This window comes from Octopus sinensis, linkage group LG13 (assembly GCF_006345805.1).
Source record: "Octopus sinensis linkage group LG13, ASM634580v1, whole genome shotgun sequence".
Lineage (NCBI taxonomy): Eukaryota > Metazoa > Mollusca > Cephalopoda > Octopoda > Octopodidae > Octopus > Octopus sinensis.
The window spans coordinates 23,423,541-23,442,793 of NC_043009.1; the positions used below are offsets into that span (position 1 = coordinate 23,423,541).

At 38.4% G+C, this 19,253-nt stretch overlaps 1 protein-coding gene across 1 annotated transcript in view; it reads right to left on the reverse strand.

Annotated features, from left to right (window-relative positions):
* The window catches only part of LOC115218391 (RING finger protein 150-like), a 144,121-nt gene that overhangs the window by 8,589 nt on the left and 116,279 nt on the right, over positions 1 to 19,253 (reverse strand). Inside the window, exon 5 of the mRNA XM_029788178.2 lies at positions 15,406 to 15,502. Within this exon, the coding sequence (XP_029644038.1) occupies positions 15,406 to 15,502 (97 nt within the window). The remainder of the gene's footprint in view (positions 1 to 15,405; positions 15,503 to 19,253) is intronic.

The following is a 19,253-nucleotide window of genomic DNA, read 5'->3' on the forward strand; positions in this document are numbered from 1 at the left end:
TGTACCTGTTGTACAGTAAGCTAGAGAGTAACACTAATAAGTCACACTGCCTCCTGGGAAAGTTCATTTGTATCGGTTTGATATCATAGTGATTTGATAGGACCAAAAGCCCTTGTAAAACCACCCAACTGGTCGTATAGGCTTTTAAAAATTCTATTTTCTTTCTTTTCTTTATTTTATAATTTATTATTATTATTTTTGCTGGATAATATTTACAACCATTCAACCATGCAGTAAGAAGGAAGCTGTTTTAAGTGAGTAGATTCAAGTCACCAGCTCATAGACAGGCTGTTTCTCATTTTTACCAACCCTCCTGAGACTGCTCCCGATTCTAGGATTCCAAACACCCATTTAATAATGATAAACTTATTTTATTAAGTTCTTCATTATTTTAAAAAATTGATTGAAGCAAAGGCAGCATATTGCAACAAAAATATGGTGACAAAAAGAATAATCTTTAACAAGAATAACTTCCAATTCTGAGACAGAAAATTTACATTTTCTACAATTCATCAATCATTACTCCAAACTCTGCCCCATTCCAACTGTTTTTGCAACAATCTCTGAGCCTGGTGAGATTTCTCATACAATTTAATTCTACATAAGTGGGAGATGCAGGAAGATGTGGGATGAAATACTGAAAAACGACCTCAGAACACTGAACCTTTCAGGTGAGATGACAAAGGAGCAAGATGCCTGGTGCCTTGCTGTACTCAAGAAGACCCATACTCTGTAGCAAAAGCACTAAGACTGCTCCCTCTGGTGATGAAAAGCACTCATGGCAGTTTTGCATAAAAGCGCATGCGCAGCGTCACATAAAAACATCCATGCAATGTCATGTTAAAGCACTCAGTACACTCTGTAAAGTGGTTGGCATTAGAGAGGGCATCCAACTGTAGAAACCATGCCAAAACAGACCAATAAAATAAGACTCAGATTTGAAAATAAGCACTTGGGATTATTTGTTTAACTAAAGACTTCAAGGCAGTGACCCAACATGGCCACAACCCAATGACCCCCAGTATTTATTTTTTTTTGTGTCTATTACTTATTCTGTCAGTCTCTTTTGTCCAATTGTCAAGTTACAGGGATGTAAACAAACCAACACCAGTTCTCAAGCAATGGAATAGGGACAAACATAAACACGTGCACATACAAACACACACACACATATATACACATGACAGACTTCTGCACAGTTTCCTTCGACCAAATTCACTCACAGGGTATTGCTTGACCCAGAGCTATTGTAAAAGGCACCTACCCAAGGTGCCATGCAGTGGGACTGAACCCACAACTATGTGGTCACAAAGAAAGCTTCTTAACCACACAGCTGTGCTTAAGCCTGGTGGCTGCATAAAAATCATGGCTTATGTTACTTCATTGGATAACAGCAATTACGCTATGTACATATTGTTGTTGTTGAAATAGTTGTGACATATCAGTCAGTCTGTCAATAGTACAAAAAGCATTGTTTATCAATGGTTCATTCATCAATGATTTCGGATAACATGGTACACTTAACTACAAACCATGTTATGCTTATTTCAGACTGATCTCTTATAACTGCTAAGTTACTGGGATGTAAACACACCAACACCAGTTGTCAAGCTGTGGTAAGGGACAAACACAGACACACACACGATGAGCTTCTTTCAGTTTCCATCTACCAAATTCACTCACAAGACTTTGGTCAGTCCAAGACTATCATAGAAGACACTTACTCAATGTGCAATGCAGAACCATAAAAATGGGAAGCAAACTTCTTACCATACAGCCATTCATATATCTAGATGTAAACCCCTTTTCTACTCAAGGCACAAAGTCTGGAATTTTGGGGGAGGAGCCAGTCGATTAGATTGACCCTAGTAAGCAACTGGTACTTAATTTTATCGATCCCGATAGGATGAAAGGCAAAGTCAACCTTGGCGGAATTTGAACTCAGAACATAAAGACAGACGAAATATATATATATATATGTGTGTGTTTGTATGTGCACATGTTTATGTTTGTCCCTTCTCCATCGCTTGAGAACTGGTGTTGGTTTGTTTACATCCCTGTAACTTGCCAGTTGGGCATTTCACCCGGCATGCTAATGTTTCCACCAGCTCACAGCCTTGATGTAAATACATTATCAGGAATCAAAGTGTTTTATCAGGAACTAGCAGTATTGCCCGACGTTGCTCGGGTTTGTTTCAACCCTTTAGAATTGGAATTTTTGAAAAGTAAAAATTTTGCATTATGTAGCTTGTTATTCTCTTTAAGTGGACATTTTTCTGGTTGAAATACACCGAAAAATGGCAACACAGCAGTCAAAAAGTCATATAAAAATAAGGATTTTCATAGATGTAAATAATTTTTGGTCTTAACATAGTCTGATTTGAATTTTTTCTTCTACGGAATGAAGAGCAAGCCTTCTTCTATCATACTCTCAATTTTGGTCAACTGCGCCGCAGGGTCTCGGAGGAGATAGTGTTAGTTGAAGGCTGCCAAACCTGCCACACACAGACAACTTCAGCTTTATATATATAGATTGATTTACGCTCCAGCCAATGCAATCCTTGTCATTCTACATTACCTCTTGTAATATTCTCTTTAATAACCAATATAATAAACCCATCACATTGCCTGTTAATTGTTTTTTAAGTCTATACCTTAGGCACTTGGCTGAAATCACCTGCTGAATTGATACAATAACTGTTACTAATCTTGTTTACCTTTATGGAAATATCTAATCAAAAGGTGTTACAAGTTAGTCACCTGGAGATTATTTACAAAAATAGCTGGTTCTTTTTTTAGATGCAAAGATCTTTTATCGTAAAGAGGATTTGTCAGTGTGTGTGGGCGTATGTGTGTGTGTTTATATATGTACATGTACACGTGAGTATATATATATATATATATATATATATATATATATATATATATATATATATGTATGTGTGTGTGTATATATATGTATGTATATATATTTGGGGGAGAATTTACAAAAAAAAAAAGGTGAAGACAGGTGGTGTAGACAACAAACAGATGTATAAGTTTAACACTCGGGAAGTGAAAAAGTCTTTAACGTTTCGAGCCTATGCTCTTCCACAGAAAGGAACAATGCAAGCGTGTGAATGTGTGTGTGTGTGTATGATTGTATAAACATGTATGAAACTTAGAAGTAAAATGTAAGTAATATTTAGTGAAGTTTCCAATTTAATATATACTTGTGTGTGTGTTTATATATATGTATACACATTCTCACACACACACATTGTATATATGCTGGGTGTTTGGGCTAAATTTGATGACTTTTTTTTTATGTCTCTTTTATTGAGGAACTGTTTGCTGAACAGTCAATGGCGTTGGAGAGCATAAAAATTAGTAACTGAGAAAAAGTTAGCTGGCAAGGATGAGTGGGAATCATCTGAATACTGGAAAAGAGTTACTTGAATCACGATGATTGATGCCAGGTATCAAAACGCCAACATCATGACATGCAGTTTTTTTTTTGAAATGTTAAAGCTTCATGTTTACCATGAGAGAATTTGCTTTATCAAATACTCTGTGAACACTAAACCCTGTAAGATGTAACATGGACAACTGCAATGGAGAATACAAAGCCTTGACCAGCTGGAAGGTGATGGTCTTTGTGTGTGTCTCTAGTGAAGGTGATACCATGCGGCTGCATATCTTTGAACATGGCTGCAGGCTCAGTTCAGATGGCTATGTGAAGTTGCTGGAGGGCTACATGTGTGGCAGCAGCAGAATTTGGCTCATTGCCATACCTCCAGAAAGAGTCGGAAGTGTTTGTCAGAAAATTCCTACAAATTCACCAGCCCTGAGTTCTGACTTGTACTTATAAACTTTTTTTAACATCTAGTACTCATTTTGTCATTTTTATTTGCTGAACTGCTAAGTTATAGTGGCTCAAACAAACCAACACTAGTCTAATGGGACAAACAGACAAAAACACTATCTATCTATATTATAGGCTTCCAAACAGTTTCCATCAACTAAAGTCACTTACAAGGCACTGGTCAGCCTGAGGCTATAATAGAAGACCCTGCTCAAGGTGCTATGCAGTGGGATTGAACCTGACACCATGTGGATGCAAAGTAAGCTTTTTAACCACACAGCCATGCCTGAAGGGAAAAAAACACATAAAGGAAGAAAAGAAAACATTAAAAACAAATGAAAAAAAAACGATCAGATTAAATTTGTTTAGGTGGTGAGAGTAGCAAGTGGGGGTGAGTGAGAGGAATGTGAGGAGTAGAGGGAAGAGGGAAAATGAGACTAAAGACTAAAGAAAAAAAAAGGAGATAGAAACATATGTAAAACAAACAAAGAAATGAACCAGATAAAGATACTGTAATGTACACAGAGAAATTTTGAATCCACCCTCACCAAATCCTTTTTGTGCCCATCTCCACTCAGTGGAAATATTAAGCTGTAAAAAGGTATATCAGTCACAGGGTACAATAAGCAATAGGTAAATTGAGATGATGCCCCCTCTCATCACCCCCAACTTAGCCCTCACCTCTACTCCCCTCGGGCCCTCCCCCACACTGTCTGGTGCACCAGGGCATGCACACCCCTATCTCACTCATCCCCTCAGAGCCACAGAAAAGAGACTTCCTGTTTCTTTCTGTTTCTATTTTACTTGTTAGAACCTGGAAGGCAGGTGATGGGGTGGGCAGTGATAGTGAGGGGTAAGGGTCAGCTTTTTCATTCTTCTTTCTCTCTTTCCTCATTCCTTTTACCTGCTGAAAAGTAGAAGTTAGTAGACAGTAGTAGCTCTCGCACTTGCCACATTAAAAGCCATATTATATAATATCTCTGATATTAAACAGGAAAGAGTTGGTTGTGTATGTATGTTTATATACAAACACACATGCACACACACACACACAAACGTGTGGAGGTGCATGGCTTAGTGGTTAGGATGTTGGACTCATGATTGCAAGACTGTGGTTTCAATTCCTGGACTGGGTGATGAGTTGTGTTCAAGAGTAAAATACATTTTGTGTTGCCCCAGTCCACTCAGCTGGCAAAAGTAAGTAATCTAATAATGGACAAGCATCCTATCTTAGGGAAAAGGAGTGGCTGTGTGGTAAGTAGCTTGCTTACCAACCACATGGTTCCAGGTTCAGTCCCACTGTGTGGTACCTTGGGCAAGTGTCTTCTGCTATAGCCTCGGGCCGACCAAAGCCTTGTGAGTGGATTTGGTAGATGGAAACTGAAAGAAGCCTGTTGTATATATGTGTGTGTGTGTCTGTCTGTTTGTCCCCTTAACATCGCTTGACAACCGATGCTGGTGTGTTTACGTCCCCGTAGCTTAGCGGTTCGACAAAAGAGACCAATAGAATAAGTACTAGGCTTACAAATAATAAGTCCTGGGGTTGATTTGCTCGACTGAAGGTGGTGCTCCAGCATGGCCACAGTCAAATGACTGAAACAAGTAAAAGAATATATATATATATATATATACTTTATTTAAAAGCAGCAGAAATTCAACAAAACCTGTTACTCAGAGTTTCATGTTCCTGAGTAACAGGTTTAGTCAAATTTCTGCTGCTTTTAAATAAAGCATATTACTCTACTCCTGGTATTTGAGTACTCTTTTTTCCACCTTGTTTCACATTTATGTGTTTACTCCGGTATATATATATATATATACAAACATATACATACATATATACGCAGTTATCTTCTCAGACACTTACGCGAAAGGGTCCTAACAGAAGCAACCTTGTTACACTTTCTGGCTGGATTCCCAAGCTTACTGACTGAGACCACAGATATCATCCAACCTTCTAGTGCTTGGTCTACCCCCAGGTCTCCAGCCAGCTGGATCAGCTTGAAGAATTCATCATGTGATTCTTTCCTGTGACATTCTGACCACATATCCATAGCACAGGAACTGCAAATGTATATATTTTTGTGGATGGTGTTGAAATGGAGACACAAGATGGCATAGAGTAAAGAAAACTATAGTTATGTCAAGAGCATGATAACCTCTTTAGTGCTAGTGCATGCATATACAGCTGCGTGCGTGCGCACATACATGCGAGTGCTGTCCAAATCTCTGACCAATCACATACGGCTAGCTGGCATTCAGTTGGCGTATCAAGTTTTGAGCATTTTGATTGGGTTTTGGAAAGAAAATTCACAAAAGAGTCACTTCTATTGATTTTTTAATGGCTTTGCAGGGTGACTGGAGAAATGTAAAGATGTGCACAGCCACCCTTGGACGGTTTTGATTAACCATAGAAAGTGCGATCTCTCTAACTAAAAAATTGTGGATTTGTATAAAGGACACACACACAGACACACATTTTGCCATTTATATATATAGAGATGACATGAAAAAGCAATGTGCCCACTGCACTCTGTAAAGTGGTTGGTCTTAGGAAGGTCATCCAGCCAGCGAAGGTGTGGTTTCTCAAAGCATGCAGGTAAACAGTAACACTGAAAAAAAAGACTCATTCTGTGACAACCTGTCCAACCCATGCCAGCAAGAAACGTGCAAGTCTGGAGAACTCAGAACCATGTTAACCCATCTATCTCTTTTCTAATCATTTTGGTACCAACGTGCCTAACATACAATATGTGCCATTTTGAAGTGTCTATATTTAAAATGAAACCTTTCATAGTTTGATCAAAGGAACATTTCGTTCAGTTATGTTCCAAGTATCATCTTGATAATGGACAGGATAGTTAGTTTACTTAATCCTTCACAGACAATGAATCTCATTATAAATTGTCTTCGCCATCACCATTTAAAGTCTGTGTTCCATGCTTGCTGACATGCGTAAATGGTTTGGCAATATCTAATGCATCTGAAGACTGCATCATATTCCATATCTGCTTTGGCATGTTATCTACAACTGGTTGCCCTTCCAAATGCCAACCACTTTATAGTATGTACTGGGTACCTTTTTCTTTTTTCCATGGCACCAACATTAGTGGGGTCATTATGCCACTTGCAAGACAAAGATCCTACTTGACTGACAGCGACACAATAGACAGGGATGCAACTTTATGCTAGGAGATGAGGGTTTAAAATATTAAAGAAGGGGTAGGAATAGTTGTATGTACATTTTGCTTCCTGTAGCATTTTAGAAAAGGGTGAAGACAATGGAGCGTGATTAGATGAAAATGTAGCTCTATTTTATAAGGTGGGGACAACTGTGAAGTCAAGAGACCACTTAGTGGTTCCTTCATTGGCAAGAGAAAAAGTAGGTGTATGTACTGAGTAGATATGTAAGTGACCTGCATCTAGCTAGTTCTAAAGAGTAGAATAGGCACAGTGGTGACAGAAGTGCTGGACAAGACACAACCTGTCTGCAAGTCAGAGGGTCTTTATCAGTTAGCAATCAGCTAGGACATATGTTTGTACTTGTAGTAGCAGCAATGTCATGTAAGGTATATCAGCAATACGCCAGTTATGTGGGTCAAAATTTGAGCTTTGTACAATGTTAGCAACTGTTTTAGGTTTTAATATATTTTGGGGTCCCTGAGGAGGTGACTTAGCTTTTAGAAGGCAGTTTTTTTTTTTTTGAAATGTTAAAGCTCCATAGTTTACCATGAGAGAATTTGCTTTATCAAATATTTACCATCATCATCATACACACACACATGCAATCACACAAACTAAGTCAAGTATTTAGTTTAAGCTGTTCTGTCAACTATCAACCTTCACTTCCTGTAGCATTTTATATAATAGTCTAAAGGAAAGGATTTGTGGTGACTAGAAGATGGGATGTTGTGTACTTTATGCCTCATCAAAAGGCATTACTGATGGATGTAAAGTGTTGTTAATAGGTAATAAATAATTCAAAGTAATTAATAGATTTGATGTTTTTAACAAATTACAACACAGCTGTTGGTGATACACAGACACACACAAATACTCACACGTTTGTGTGGTTGTGAAATTCACTTTGCAACCACTAGTTTTCGGTTTTACCACAATGCATGAAACCAGAAGTGTCTCTCTTCTACCACAGCACCCAGCTGACTAATACCTTGTGAGCAAAATTTGGTACACGGACCCTTTTGTATGTATGTGTGTGAGTGAGTATACGTGTATATAAAACACCTTTACTAGGTAAAGTGTCTAAACTTGATCAGTGGATTTTTCCTCATCTGACAGCTTCTCAGCTTAATCAAGGAGTTGCCCTCTCCTTGTTATGTAGGAGTAGAATATCTACTGAATCTTTCCATCACAAATAATGAAAAGTGGGTCCTCTATAACTGTATCCAACGAAAATGGCAATAGTTAGTACCTAATGAAAATGGAAAATCAATCTCCAAACAGGGTACACCTGAAAAAAGTTATGCCTTGTGAAGTATGTCTATCATGAGAAGTTAAACCAAACTGAAACAGTTTTATGGGGTGAAGTACTGTCAGCAGCTGAAAGCATTGCACAAAAATTTGCAAGAAAAGTGCCCCTCATTGGTCAGACATTAAGAGGTGTTGCTCTAACATGATAATGCAAGACCACCTAATGCCCAAGTCACTCAGGAAAAGATTATGGCAATAAATGTAGAAGTTTTGTCTCATCCTCCTTATTCTCTTAACCTTAGTCCATCTGACAGTCATTTTTTCAGGTCACAGCAATATTATGCAGAAGGAAAAGAGCTCATAAATTGTGAAAGAGTGTTTCTGTGGTTCAGATCCTGAACAATTTTATACCTGAGGGATAAGCAATTTACCAAATAAATGGGATTATAGTTCTATATTTAAGAGATGAGGAAAATTTACATTCGATGGATATTTGTCCTCATTTGTTGTTAATACAACCTTTCGGCCGATATACCCTCCAGCATTCATCAGGTGCCTTGGGGAAATTTCGAACTTAAGTTCTCATCCCTAAGGCTTTTTTTTTTAATGTTATTATCATTATTATTATTTAGGTCACTGCCGGGAATCAAACTCGGAATCTTGAGGTTAGTAGCCTGCGCTCTTAACCACTATGCACACGGGCATATAGCATAGTGGTTAAGAGTGTGGGCTACTAACCGAGAGGTTCCGAGTTCAATTCCAGGCAGTAACCTGAACAACAACAACAACATCATCATCATCATCATCATCATCATCACCACCATCACCATCACCACCACCACCACCACCACCACCACCACCACCACCACCATCATCATCATCATCACCATCATCATCATCATCATCATCATGAGAACCCAGGTTTGAAATTTCCCAATGACACCTGATGAAGGCTGGAGGGTATATCATCCGAAACGTGTTAACAACAAACAAGATGAGGACAAATATCCATCAAATGTAAATAATGTAAATGGGATTATATTATCAATAACTAGCAGTATCGCCCGGCGTTGCTCGGGTTTGTAAGGGAAATAACTATATAAGCATTTTTAGAGAGTTACTTCCTTTATAGATGCCAATTCAGGCTTTCTTAGCCATTTCTGTTTTGGTGTCTTCAAGCCATGAAGTCGTTGTTCTAAAAGAACGCTGGTCTCCTTGACAACGCATTACGACGTTGATTTCCTTAAACTCCCTTCCCCACAGCTTCACGAGGGAGGGAAGAAGGAGGAGAAGCAAACACAGGTGCAGGTGTTTGAGCGTGGACACCAACTCCGCCGCCATCGACACCCGAAAAATTATGCATTAAAATGGAATAAAAAATTATGTTAAATTATTTTTAAAATCGTAGACTCATCGTAGATGCGCGCTAATAGCCAGACGGGCTTGATATTAATCACGACTATAAGATACCCGAATTTGGTTAAACTGCACCGCAAAATGTGGGAGGAGTTAGGAATCTAAATCGTAGGAGACAGACACTCACACAACTACAGTTTTATATATATAGATGAGGGGAAATATGATCTTGATTGAATAAATCAATTAAGACCAAAGAAACATTCGTTTCTCTCCCATCTTGAAATGTGATAGGGTCTAAATACATATATACATACATGCGTAGGCTTCGGAACAGGGAGTGCAAGTGCACCCCTGGAAGTTTGGTGGGTATAGGGTGGGACGCAATGAAAATGCTTTGAACATACTCCTGAAAAACTTCACCACCAAAATAAATAAACATAAAAAAGATTTTTGAACTGATTTGAAACATTAACTTTTCCATGATTGGGTTTACCTGAACTGATTGATGGACAAATATATTAAATGATAAGAATTAGTTTATTACACCTGTGTTTGTTTTGAAGTTAAGATTGAAAAGAAATTTGACCTTGTTTGTAAAAAATTTTAGATCTGGGTTTGCACCCCCTGGGCAAAGTTCATTCCTGCACATACAGACATGCATACACAAATTCCACACTTCACACAAACACACATATATATATATATATATATATATATATATATATATATATATATATATATATATATATTAATCAATATAAGGGTAGCAAAAAATTCAATAGAAATTTTTTTCCACCACCAGCGGTCCAGTGAGAAAGAAAAAATAGTCAACAGACTATATAATATACATTCAACAACTAAGGAATGGCCTTAATAGGCCATTCAACTCACTAGAACGAGCAGCTAGACTCAAACCGCTAAATAGTAGTAATTCAGAAATCATAGGAAAATTAAAAACATTTACCCTAATCATCTTTGGACAATGCATTGTTTCGACGTACTTTTTGGTAAACCAGCCTAATCAGATTAAATTAAATTTAATCAAGTCAATTTAATCAAGAATTATATATATATATGCATACATATATACATACATATGTATATATCTGTGCTGTGTATGTGTAGGGGAGGTTTGTTTTTTTCATGTCTTCATATTGACATCATCTGAGCAATGCTGATGTTTGTTTATCTTTCCCTCTAAACAACACATCGTGTTTCATAGCTTACAAGCTTTGTCAGTCTCAACATGTAAACACCAAAGGAATGTAACGAACCTTACTGAAAGAAACAAGTGACGTTTGACAATAGGAGCAGCATCCAACCGTAGCACATAGCCTCAATAAGTCTCATCTGACCCATGAGATCATGGGGAAAACCAGAAGTAAAGTAGATAATGGTGATGATGATGATGACACACATGTTAGTCTTTTATTCAGGGTATGTTTATTGTGCATAGATATACAGACTTGTCAAGCAAACAAGTGTATAAGTGATATTCACAATCTGCATTGAATATATTAAAATGAAACTAACTAATCAACTTTACTCTAAAAAATACTACCCAACAGTAAAAATAGGACAAGGATGACACAAAAGAATTGCAGTAAACCGATAATAATTTGGTTTAAGTCTATATCTACTTTAGAAGACATGAGTGTTTTTATTTCATTTAGTTGAGCGTGGGCTGCGGGGTCACTCTGAAAAGCTCTATCTACAACGATTTCATCTCAATTGAAGGAGAGGGGCTTTCTCCATCCGGGTTGTGGATCCGTGGAATAAGCTACCAGACAAGATAGTGAAGATGCTGACGACCGCTCGGTTCAAAGTCTCTCTTGACCAGAAATGGCCTGAACTCTTTGTATGACCACCCTCCCTGTACATAACTCCCTGTCCCCCTACATGGCCTTGCTTTTGCTTTTTGAGCCAATAAAAACTAAATTGAATTGAAAAAAAATTGAATTATATTCTGTGCATTCTTAATATATTTAATATACACAAAATTATAAATCAATTATATAGCTATGTATACACACACACACACACTCCACATACCTATATACTCTTTACTCTTTTACATGTTTCAGTCATTTGATTATGGCCATGCTGGAGCACCGCCTTTAGTCGGGCAAATCGACCCCAGGACTTATTCTTTGTAAGCCTAGTACTTATTCTATCGGTATCTTTTGCCGAACTGCTAAGTTACGAGGACGTAAACACACCAGCATTGGTTGTCAAGCGATGTTGGGGGGACAAATACAGGCACACAAACATATACACACATACATATATATATATACATACACACACATATACAACAAGCTTCTTTCAATTTCCGTCTACCAAATCTACTCAGAAGGCTTTGGTCGGCCCGAGGCTATAGTGGAAGACACTTGCCCAAGGTGCCACACAGTGGCACCATGTGGTTGGTAAGCAAGCTATTTACCACACAGCCACTCCTATGCCTTATATATATACACACATTTCTTTTTTATTCTCGTCCTGCAGTGTTTTCTTTCTTTTGATGAAAGACTATTGTCCGAAAAGTTAAATGTTTTGTGTTAATCTCTTTTTAATTTGTTTTGGGGTATGTCACTGGGATTAGAAGGTTCTTATGTCATTTCTGTTATAAGGTGGAGTTAGTTATAAAAATCTGATAACTTCACCAAAATAATTTTTTTCATACTCTGCAAATAATTATAGTTTAGCATGGCCAAATTGCCTTTATAAGGTGAATATGAATCGGACACTCAAAGCACACACAAACATATGTAACGGACGTTAAACGATGATGATGATGATGATGATGATGATGATATATTCATCTATCTATGTATCTACATCTTTTATCTTTTACTCATTTGAATCACTGAGCGGTAGTCATGCTGGGGCACCACCTTGAGGGGTTTTTGTCAAACAAATTGATTCCGGAACTTAACTTTTAATCCTAGTATTCAATCTATCAGTCTCTTCTGCTGAACTGCTAAATTACAGGGATGTAAACACACCAACACCGGTTGTCAAGTGGTAATGAGGATGGGTGGGTGAGGTGGACAAACTGACACAAAGACATGCACACATAAACATATACATACATATATATATACATATACAACAGGTTTCTTTCAGTTTCTGTCTACCACATTTACTCACAAGGTTTTGATCGGCCCAAGGATATAGTAGAAGACACTTGCTCAAGGTGCCATGCAGTAGGACTGAACCCGGAACCATGTGGTTGGGAAGTAAGCTTCTTACCAGACAGCCACAACTGTGCCTATTTGTGTGTTCTCATGCCATGTCACATCCACCCTTAAGTGGTGAATACCTCACCTTCTGGTATTCATACTGCTTCTGTCACATTGTTTAAACATAAATATAGAAATGTGTGTGTGTGTGTACACAAATGGATTATATTGTTTATTTTTCTTTGTGCTTGTGTATTACCCACATTTGATGTACAGCTGCTACACTTATACCTCAGGGCTAGAATTTAAATAAACCATATATAAAAAAAAAAACGAAAAAAAAAAGGCAACTGTTGCCAATGTGGATGACAATGATGGCAACATGTTGATGACAATGATGCCAACAACCCCTACAGCATCATTAAACTCAAATGTTTGTTTGTTTTTTTGATGCACGTAGTAAGACACAGCACGTTTCTTTTTCACTGTTCAACAAGTTGCTTCATCCAACTAAACAGACGCAACACACGTGGCTTCTAACCTTTGTTACATAACATTGAAATAAAGATATAAAATATCCTGGGGGCTCCCGTCTCACCAATGAGCACCTTTGCATGCATCCATACACAAACAAATACACGCACATATGTAATCTTCCTAAGTAATCCTTAAGAAGGATTTTGCTTTTGCGACAAGCTATTTTTTCTTTTATTTTTTTCTCTCGCCTGTTGTTTGTTTGGCTAATGTCTTTTTACCTAAATACAAAAATTACATATATTATCTTCAGCTGCTATAAGCAAAGCCTTCTGCCCTGTCTTTATTTCTGCTTTTATAAAGAAATTCTTTCATCTTTGTAGAATCAATAGAGGTTTTAATAAAGGGCCTTGTGGTGTTTATATTCCGCCTCTTTCATCTATTTAATCAGTTCAGTCATTGGACTGTGGCCATGCTGGAGCACTGCCTTGCAGGATTTTAATCAAACAGATTGACCCAGCATTTATTTATTTATTTAAAAAAAAAATCTTATATTCTATTAGTCTCTTTTCCCAAACTGCTAAATTACAGGGACATGAACAAACCAACAGCTGTTAAATAGAGTGAGAGTGTGTCTGTTGGAGTGACAGACACAGACACAAAGAAACACATACAAACACAGGCAAACAACAGGCTTCCACACAGTTTCTGTTGAGTAAATTTACTAACAAGGTATGGGTTGACCTGAGGTTATAGCAGAAGACACCTGCCCAAGGTGTCACACAGTGAGACTGAACCTCAAATCACCTTGTTGCAAAGCGTGCTTCTTAACCTCACAGCCATGCATGTGCCTACATTTACTTACATCTTTTTCATATCCTGAGTTCAAGTCTTGCCTATGTCAGCTCTGTCTTTCATTCCTTTTGGGGCTGGATTAAATATGAACCAACCAAGTGCGAAGGAGGGGCGAATAATTAAATCAACTTTCACCTTTTCACAAGAATTGCCGCCTTGTGTTTTTATCAGTGTCAGCAGGTAGATAGTGAGCTGGCAGAATTGTTAGCATGCCAGGGGAAAAATGCTTAGCAGCATTCCATCTGTTTTATGTTCTGAGTTCAAATTCTACCGAGGCTGATTTTGCCTTTTAGCCTTTCATGGTCGATAAAATAAGTATGAGTCGAGTACAGGGAGTGATGTAATTGACTTTAGCCGTTCCTTGAAATTACTGGCATTGTGCCAAAATTTGAAAACATTATGACTATTAGAAGGGTGGTGGACTGTCAAATATTAGCCTGTCAGACAAAATATCTTGCAGTATTTCTTTTGGGTCTTTACATTTGGAGTTCAATGCCCTGTGAAGCCTTCCTTCTTCCCAATGTTGATAAAATCATGTTTAACCCTTTCGTTTCTGTATTTATTTTGAGATACTCTGTATTTCTTTCAATTACTTTAAATATAACAAAGAATTTAGGAAAATAACTTTGTTATCATTAAGTTAGTGTTAGGAACATAAATTGTAACTAAGGTCTGGGGGAAGATTTTAATTCAAAACTTATGAAAACAAGACATTTGTATTACAAAGCCAGAGCCGGTTTCAGCTGGGTTGGTAACGAAAGGTATGTATCAGGAAAAGGATGTTTGAGATGTATCAGGAAAGTTTCTCTTCAGGATACACACCTGGGAAAAGTATTTTTTTCTTTTTGTAGAAAACTACAGTAGTTGCTCAAGCAAGTAAGTCTGACATCTCCATACTACTGATATTGTTTAAGGAAAGGGTAAGACAAAGGCCCACCCAGCTTGGCACCAGTGTTGTTGCAGTTCTTACTCTCAGAAACACAAAGACCAAGGAAAGCTACTTACAGCAAGGCATCTTGTCCGATGCTCGAACAGTTCTGCCAATCCAGCTTCCCCATCCCTACCCCCGGATTTGTACTTTTATTTTTAAGAAAATCCCAAAAGGATGAAAGACAACATTGGACCTCAGTAAGGTTTGAACCAAGAAGGCAGGGGTTTGAAACAAGAACTGAAAAGGCTAGCCAACATGTCAACGACTCAGGATCAATTTATTGTCTTTATTGAAATATATGAAGGAAATAAAAATTAAACAATGCTTACAGGCATTCCATATGCTCTAAGGATATCCATTTTACACATGGGACAACTTCTTTGTTCTAACAGCCATGGATCCACACAGGATTTATGTAAAATATGTCTGAAACAAAGAACAGAAACAACAGCTTTAAGAGAGCAATATTAGTATTAATAGTGTAGTCTTTAACACAATCCCAACAACCACACAGCAGTCTTAACAGCAATGCCACAGTCCCAAAAATCTTACTGCAATCCCAACAATCATACCTATTTCTTTACTACCCACAAGGGGCTAAACACAGAGAGGACAAACGAGGACAAACAAACGGATTAAGTCGATTACATCGACCCCAATGCGTAACTGGTACATATTTAATCGACCCCGAAAGGATGAAAGGCAAAGTCGACTTCGGCGGAATTTGAACTCAGAATGTAACAGCAGGTGAAATATGGTTACGCATTTTGCCTGGCGTGCTAACGTGTCTGCCAGCTCGCCGCCTTATCCCAACAATCATACCGTGGTCCCAACAGCCATACCACAGTCCTGACAGCCATACTATACAGACCCCAAATTGCCATCACAATCCCAACAGTCATACCACAGTCCAAAAATCCTAACCATAGTCCCAAAGACCTTACCACAATCCCAACAACCATACCATAGTCCCAACAGCCAGACCACAGTCCCAACAGCCAGACCATAGTCCCAACAGCCAGACCACAGTCCCAACAGCCAGACCATAGTCCCAACAGCCAGACCACAGTCCCAACAGCCAGACCATAGTCCCAACAGCCAGACCACAGTCCCAACAGCCAGACCATAGTCCCAACAGCCAGACCACAGTCCCAACAGCCAGACCATAGTCCCAACAGCCAGACCACAGTCCCAACAGCCAGACCACAATCCTAAAAACCTTACCACAATCCCAACAGCCATACTGGAGTCCCAACAACCTTACTACTGAAATGTCTTATTTTTTTAAGTTAGGATCACATCCAGTTCTAAAATGTATAACTCACTAGACTGCTATCCAGGTAATATGGTCCATAGATTAAACATACTGGAATGCACTGATGTATCAAATGTTAGGAATTCTTATGTACCATGGGGAACATCACAGTAAAAAAAATTCCTGGCTTTGCATTCCAAAAGACCACCATTTGTACGTGTGACCAGTTCCTGTCAAACACAGTTGCACCAGGGAGATAACTCCCTACCTATGAAGACCCGTAGAACATTCCAGAACATCACAACCACAATCCCAACAATACCACCATAATCCCATCAGCTTTACCACAATCCCAAAAAAGGCTCACCAGTCCCCAAAACTGCACCAAAGTCTCAACAGCCTCACACTAGTCTCACCACAGTGTCACCATACAAATCTCCTCAAGTACATAGTTTGAAATGTGATCTACAAAAATGAGATAGGAGTGAATATATGGAATGAATATGGCGTTGAAGGTAAGAAAATATGCGTCAGAGAATAAGAATGAGAGGAAGAGGAAGAGAGAAAGGGAAGGAGGAGGAAATAGGTTGGTTATCTCTGCTTCTCATGTATTTGCATACGTGTGTGTTTGTGTGTGTGTATGAGTGTCTGTGTATATGAGCGTGTGTATGAATAAAGGGAGAAAACAAGTGTGCTAGAGAGAGAGGGCGTGTGTGTGTGTTTGATAGTTAGTGTGTGTATGTATGTGTGTGTGTAAACATTCTGCTATGTGTATGCCTAAGCTTGGACGTGAGCTTGTTTATGTTTACTTGAGATGCTCCTGATAAATATTTTCCTTTATTCATTCAATCACAATTATAAAACCATGTATATATTTATGTGTGTGTGTGTATGCATGTGCACACACACACTTACTCGAAAATTTTGAAGTGGATCGCTTGGAGATTAAATATAAAGTAAGATTTTAAAAAACAATCTTAAATCCAATATAAATGATTAATACGAACTCTGAAGAATTTTATTTTCTGTTTTTGATAAGAATTTCCTTGTATTCATAAAAGCAAGCTCTTAATGTACACTATCAAGTGAAAATGCAAGAGATTTAGCAAGAGTACATACAAAGGACGTTAATCGAGGAGCAATAGTAATAGACAAAGGTAAACGTGGCTGTGTGGTTAAGAAGTCCATTGCCCAATCACATAGTTTCAGGTTCAATCCCACAGCCAAGCAACTAAAAACCTGATGAGTGGATTTCGTAGATGAAAACTGTGGAAGCCTGTCATGTGGTTGTGTGTGTGTGTGTTCTTATTCTTTTGTTCTTTTACTTGTTTCAGTCAATTGATAACGGCCATGCTGGAGCATTGCCTTAAGGGAGTTTAGTTGAACAATTTGACCCTAGGGCTTGTTTTTTGTAAGCCCAGTAGTTATTCTATCGGTCTCTTCTGCCAAAATGCTAAGTTACGGGGATGTAAACACACCAACATCAGTTGTCAAGTGATAATTGAAGGGGGGACAAACACAAAGGCATGGACACACACACACACACACACACACACACATATATATATATATAGTAAATCCAAAAAAGAAGAACAAATACAAAAAAACAACGCGAGGACATGGTACATGTAATGTATCAACAGACGCTCAGGAAAGGAAAGAAAGATGGTTTAATGTTTTGAGCAGATGCTCTTCTTTGGAAAAGAAAGGAAGACGGAGGAAGAAAATTGCCAATGATTCACATGTGGTTACATTTTGAAATGACCGGAAGGGAACGGGTAAAGAAAAGGTTCTAAGACAGGAGAATGTAAGAGAAGGAAGGTATGTGTGTGTGCAGGTCTGTGTGTGTGTAATAATAGCATGTGTGTGTAGTTTTGGTTTTTTATATGTGTATGTGTCAGTGAACTTTGTGCCACTTAATGTCGTAGGAGGAACTTATAGTAGAAGTGGCTGTCTTTTGTGTAGTGTGTCCCTTCACATGTGCATAGGAGAATGGTCAGTAGAAAGGTGTTTAACTGGTAGTTTGAAGTTGTGTTTATATATATATATATACATATACACACACACATGACGGGCTTCTTTCAGTTTCTGTCTATCAAATCCACTTGCAAGGCCTTGGTGGGCCTGAGGCTATAGTAGAAGAGACTTTTCCAAGGTGCTACACCTGTTTTCCATGCTGGCATGGGTTGAATGGCTTGACAAGAGCTAGCAAGGCCAGGGACCACACCAGGTTCCATGGTCAGTTTTGGCTTGGTTTCTACAGCTGAATGCCCTTCCTTAATGCCAACCACTTTACAAAGTGCACTGGGTGGGTTTTATATGGCACTAGCACCAGATATATAGACATGAGTATATTTAGTAGATGGAAACTGAAAGAAGTTTATCATATATCATCATTATCATTATTTAAAATCTGCTTTCCATGCTGGCATGGGCTTGACAGATTGACAAGATACAGTGAGCTGCAAAGTTATGCTGAACTCCAGTATCAGCTTTGGCATGGTTTCTGCAGTTGGATGCAACTTCCTATTGTCAACCAATTTACAGTGTGTACTGAGTGCTTTTTTCTCATGCTACTGGCACTTGTGAAGTTGCTAGGTAACTTGTAAGATAGAAAGAGAGAGCAGGGGAAATAGGAAAAAGCCCCCACTTAAAGGTGACAGGTGATGTTGAGTATCTGAGGTGAGTGAAGTGACTTTAAACCAATGCTAGGTAGGATAGAGGGACAAGCGCAGGTGTGTTACTGACTTCTTGTCTTGATGCCATGTTATAGTTGGAAGTGAATGTTAACCATTTTATACAGAGTGTTATTCATTTCCAATCTTCCATGAAAACATGTCCAGTTATGAAGAATATTACATTGCTTGAAAACAAGTGAGGATTAGTGACAAAAAGAGCATCCAGCCAGAGGAAAATTCCATC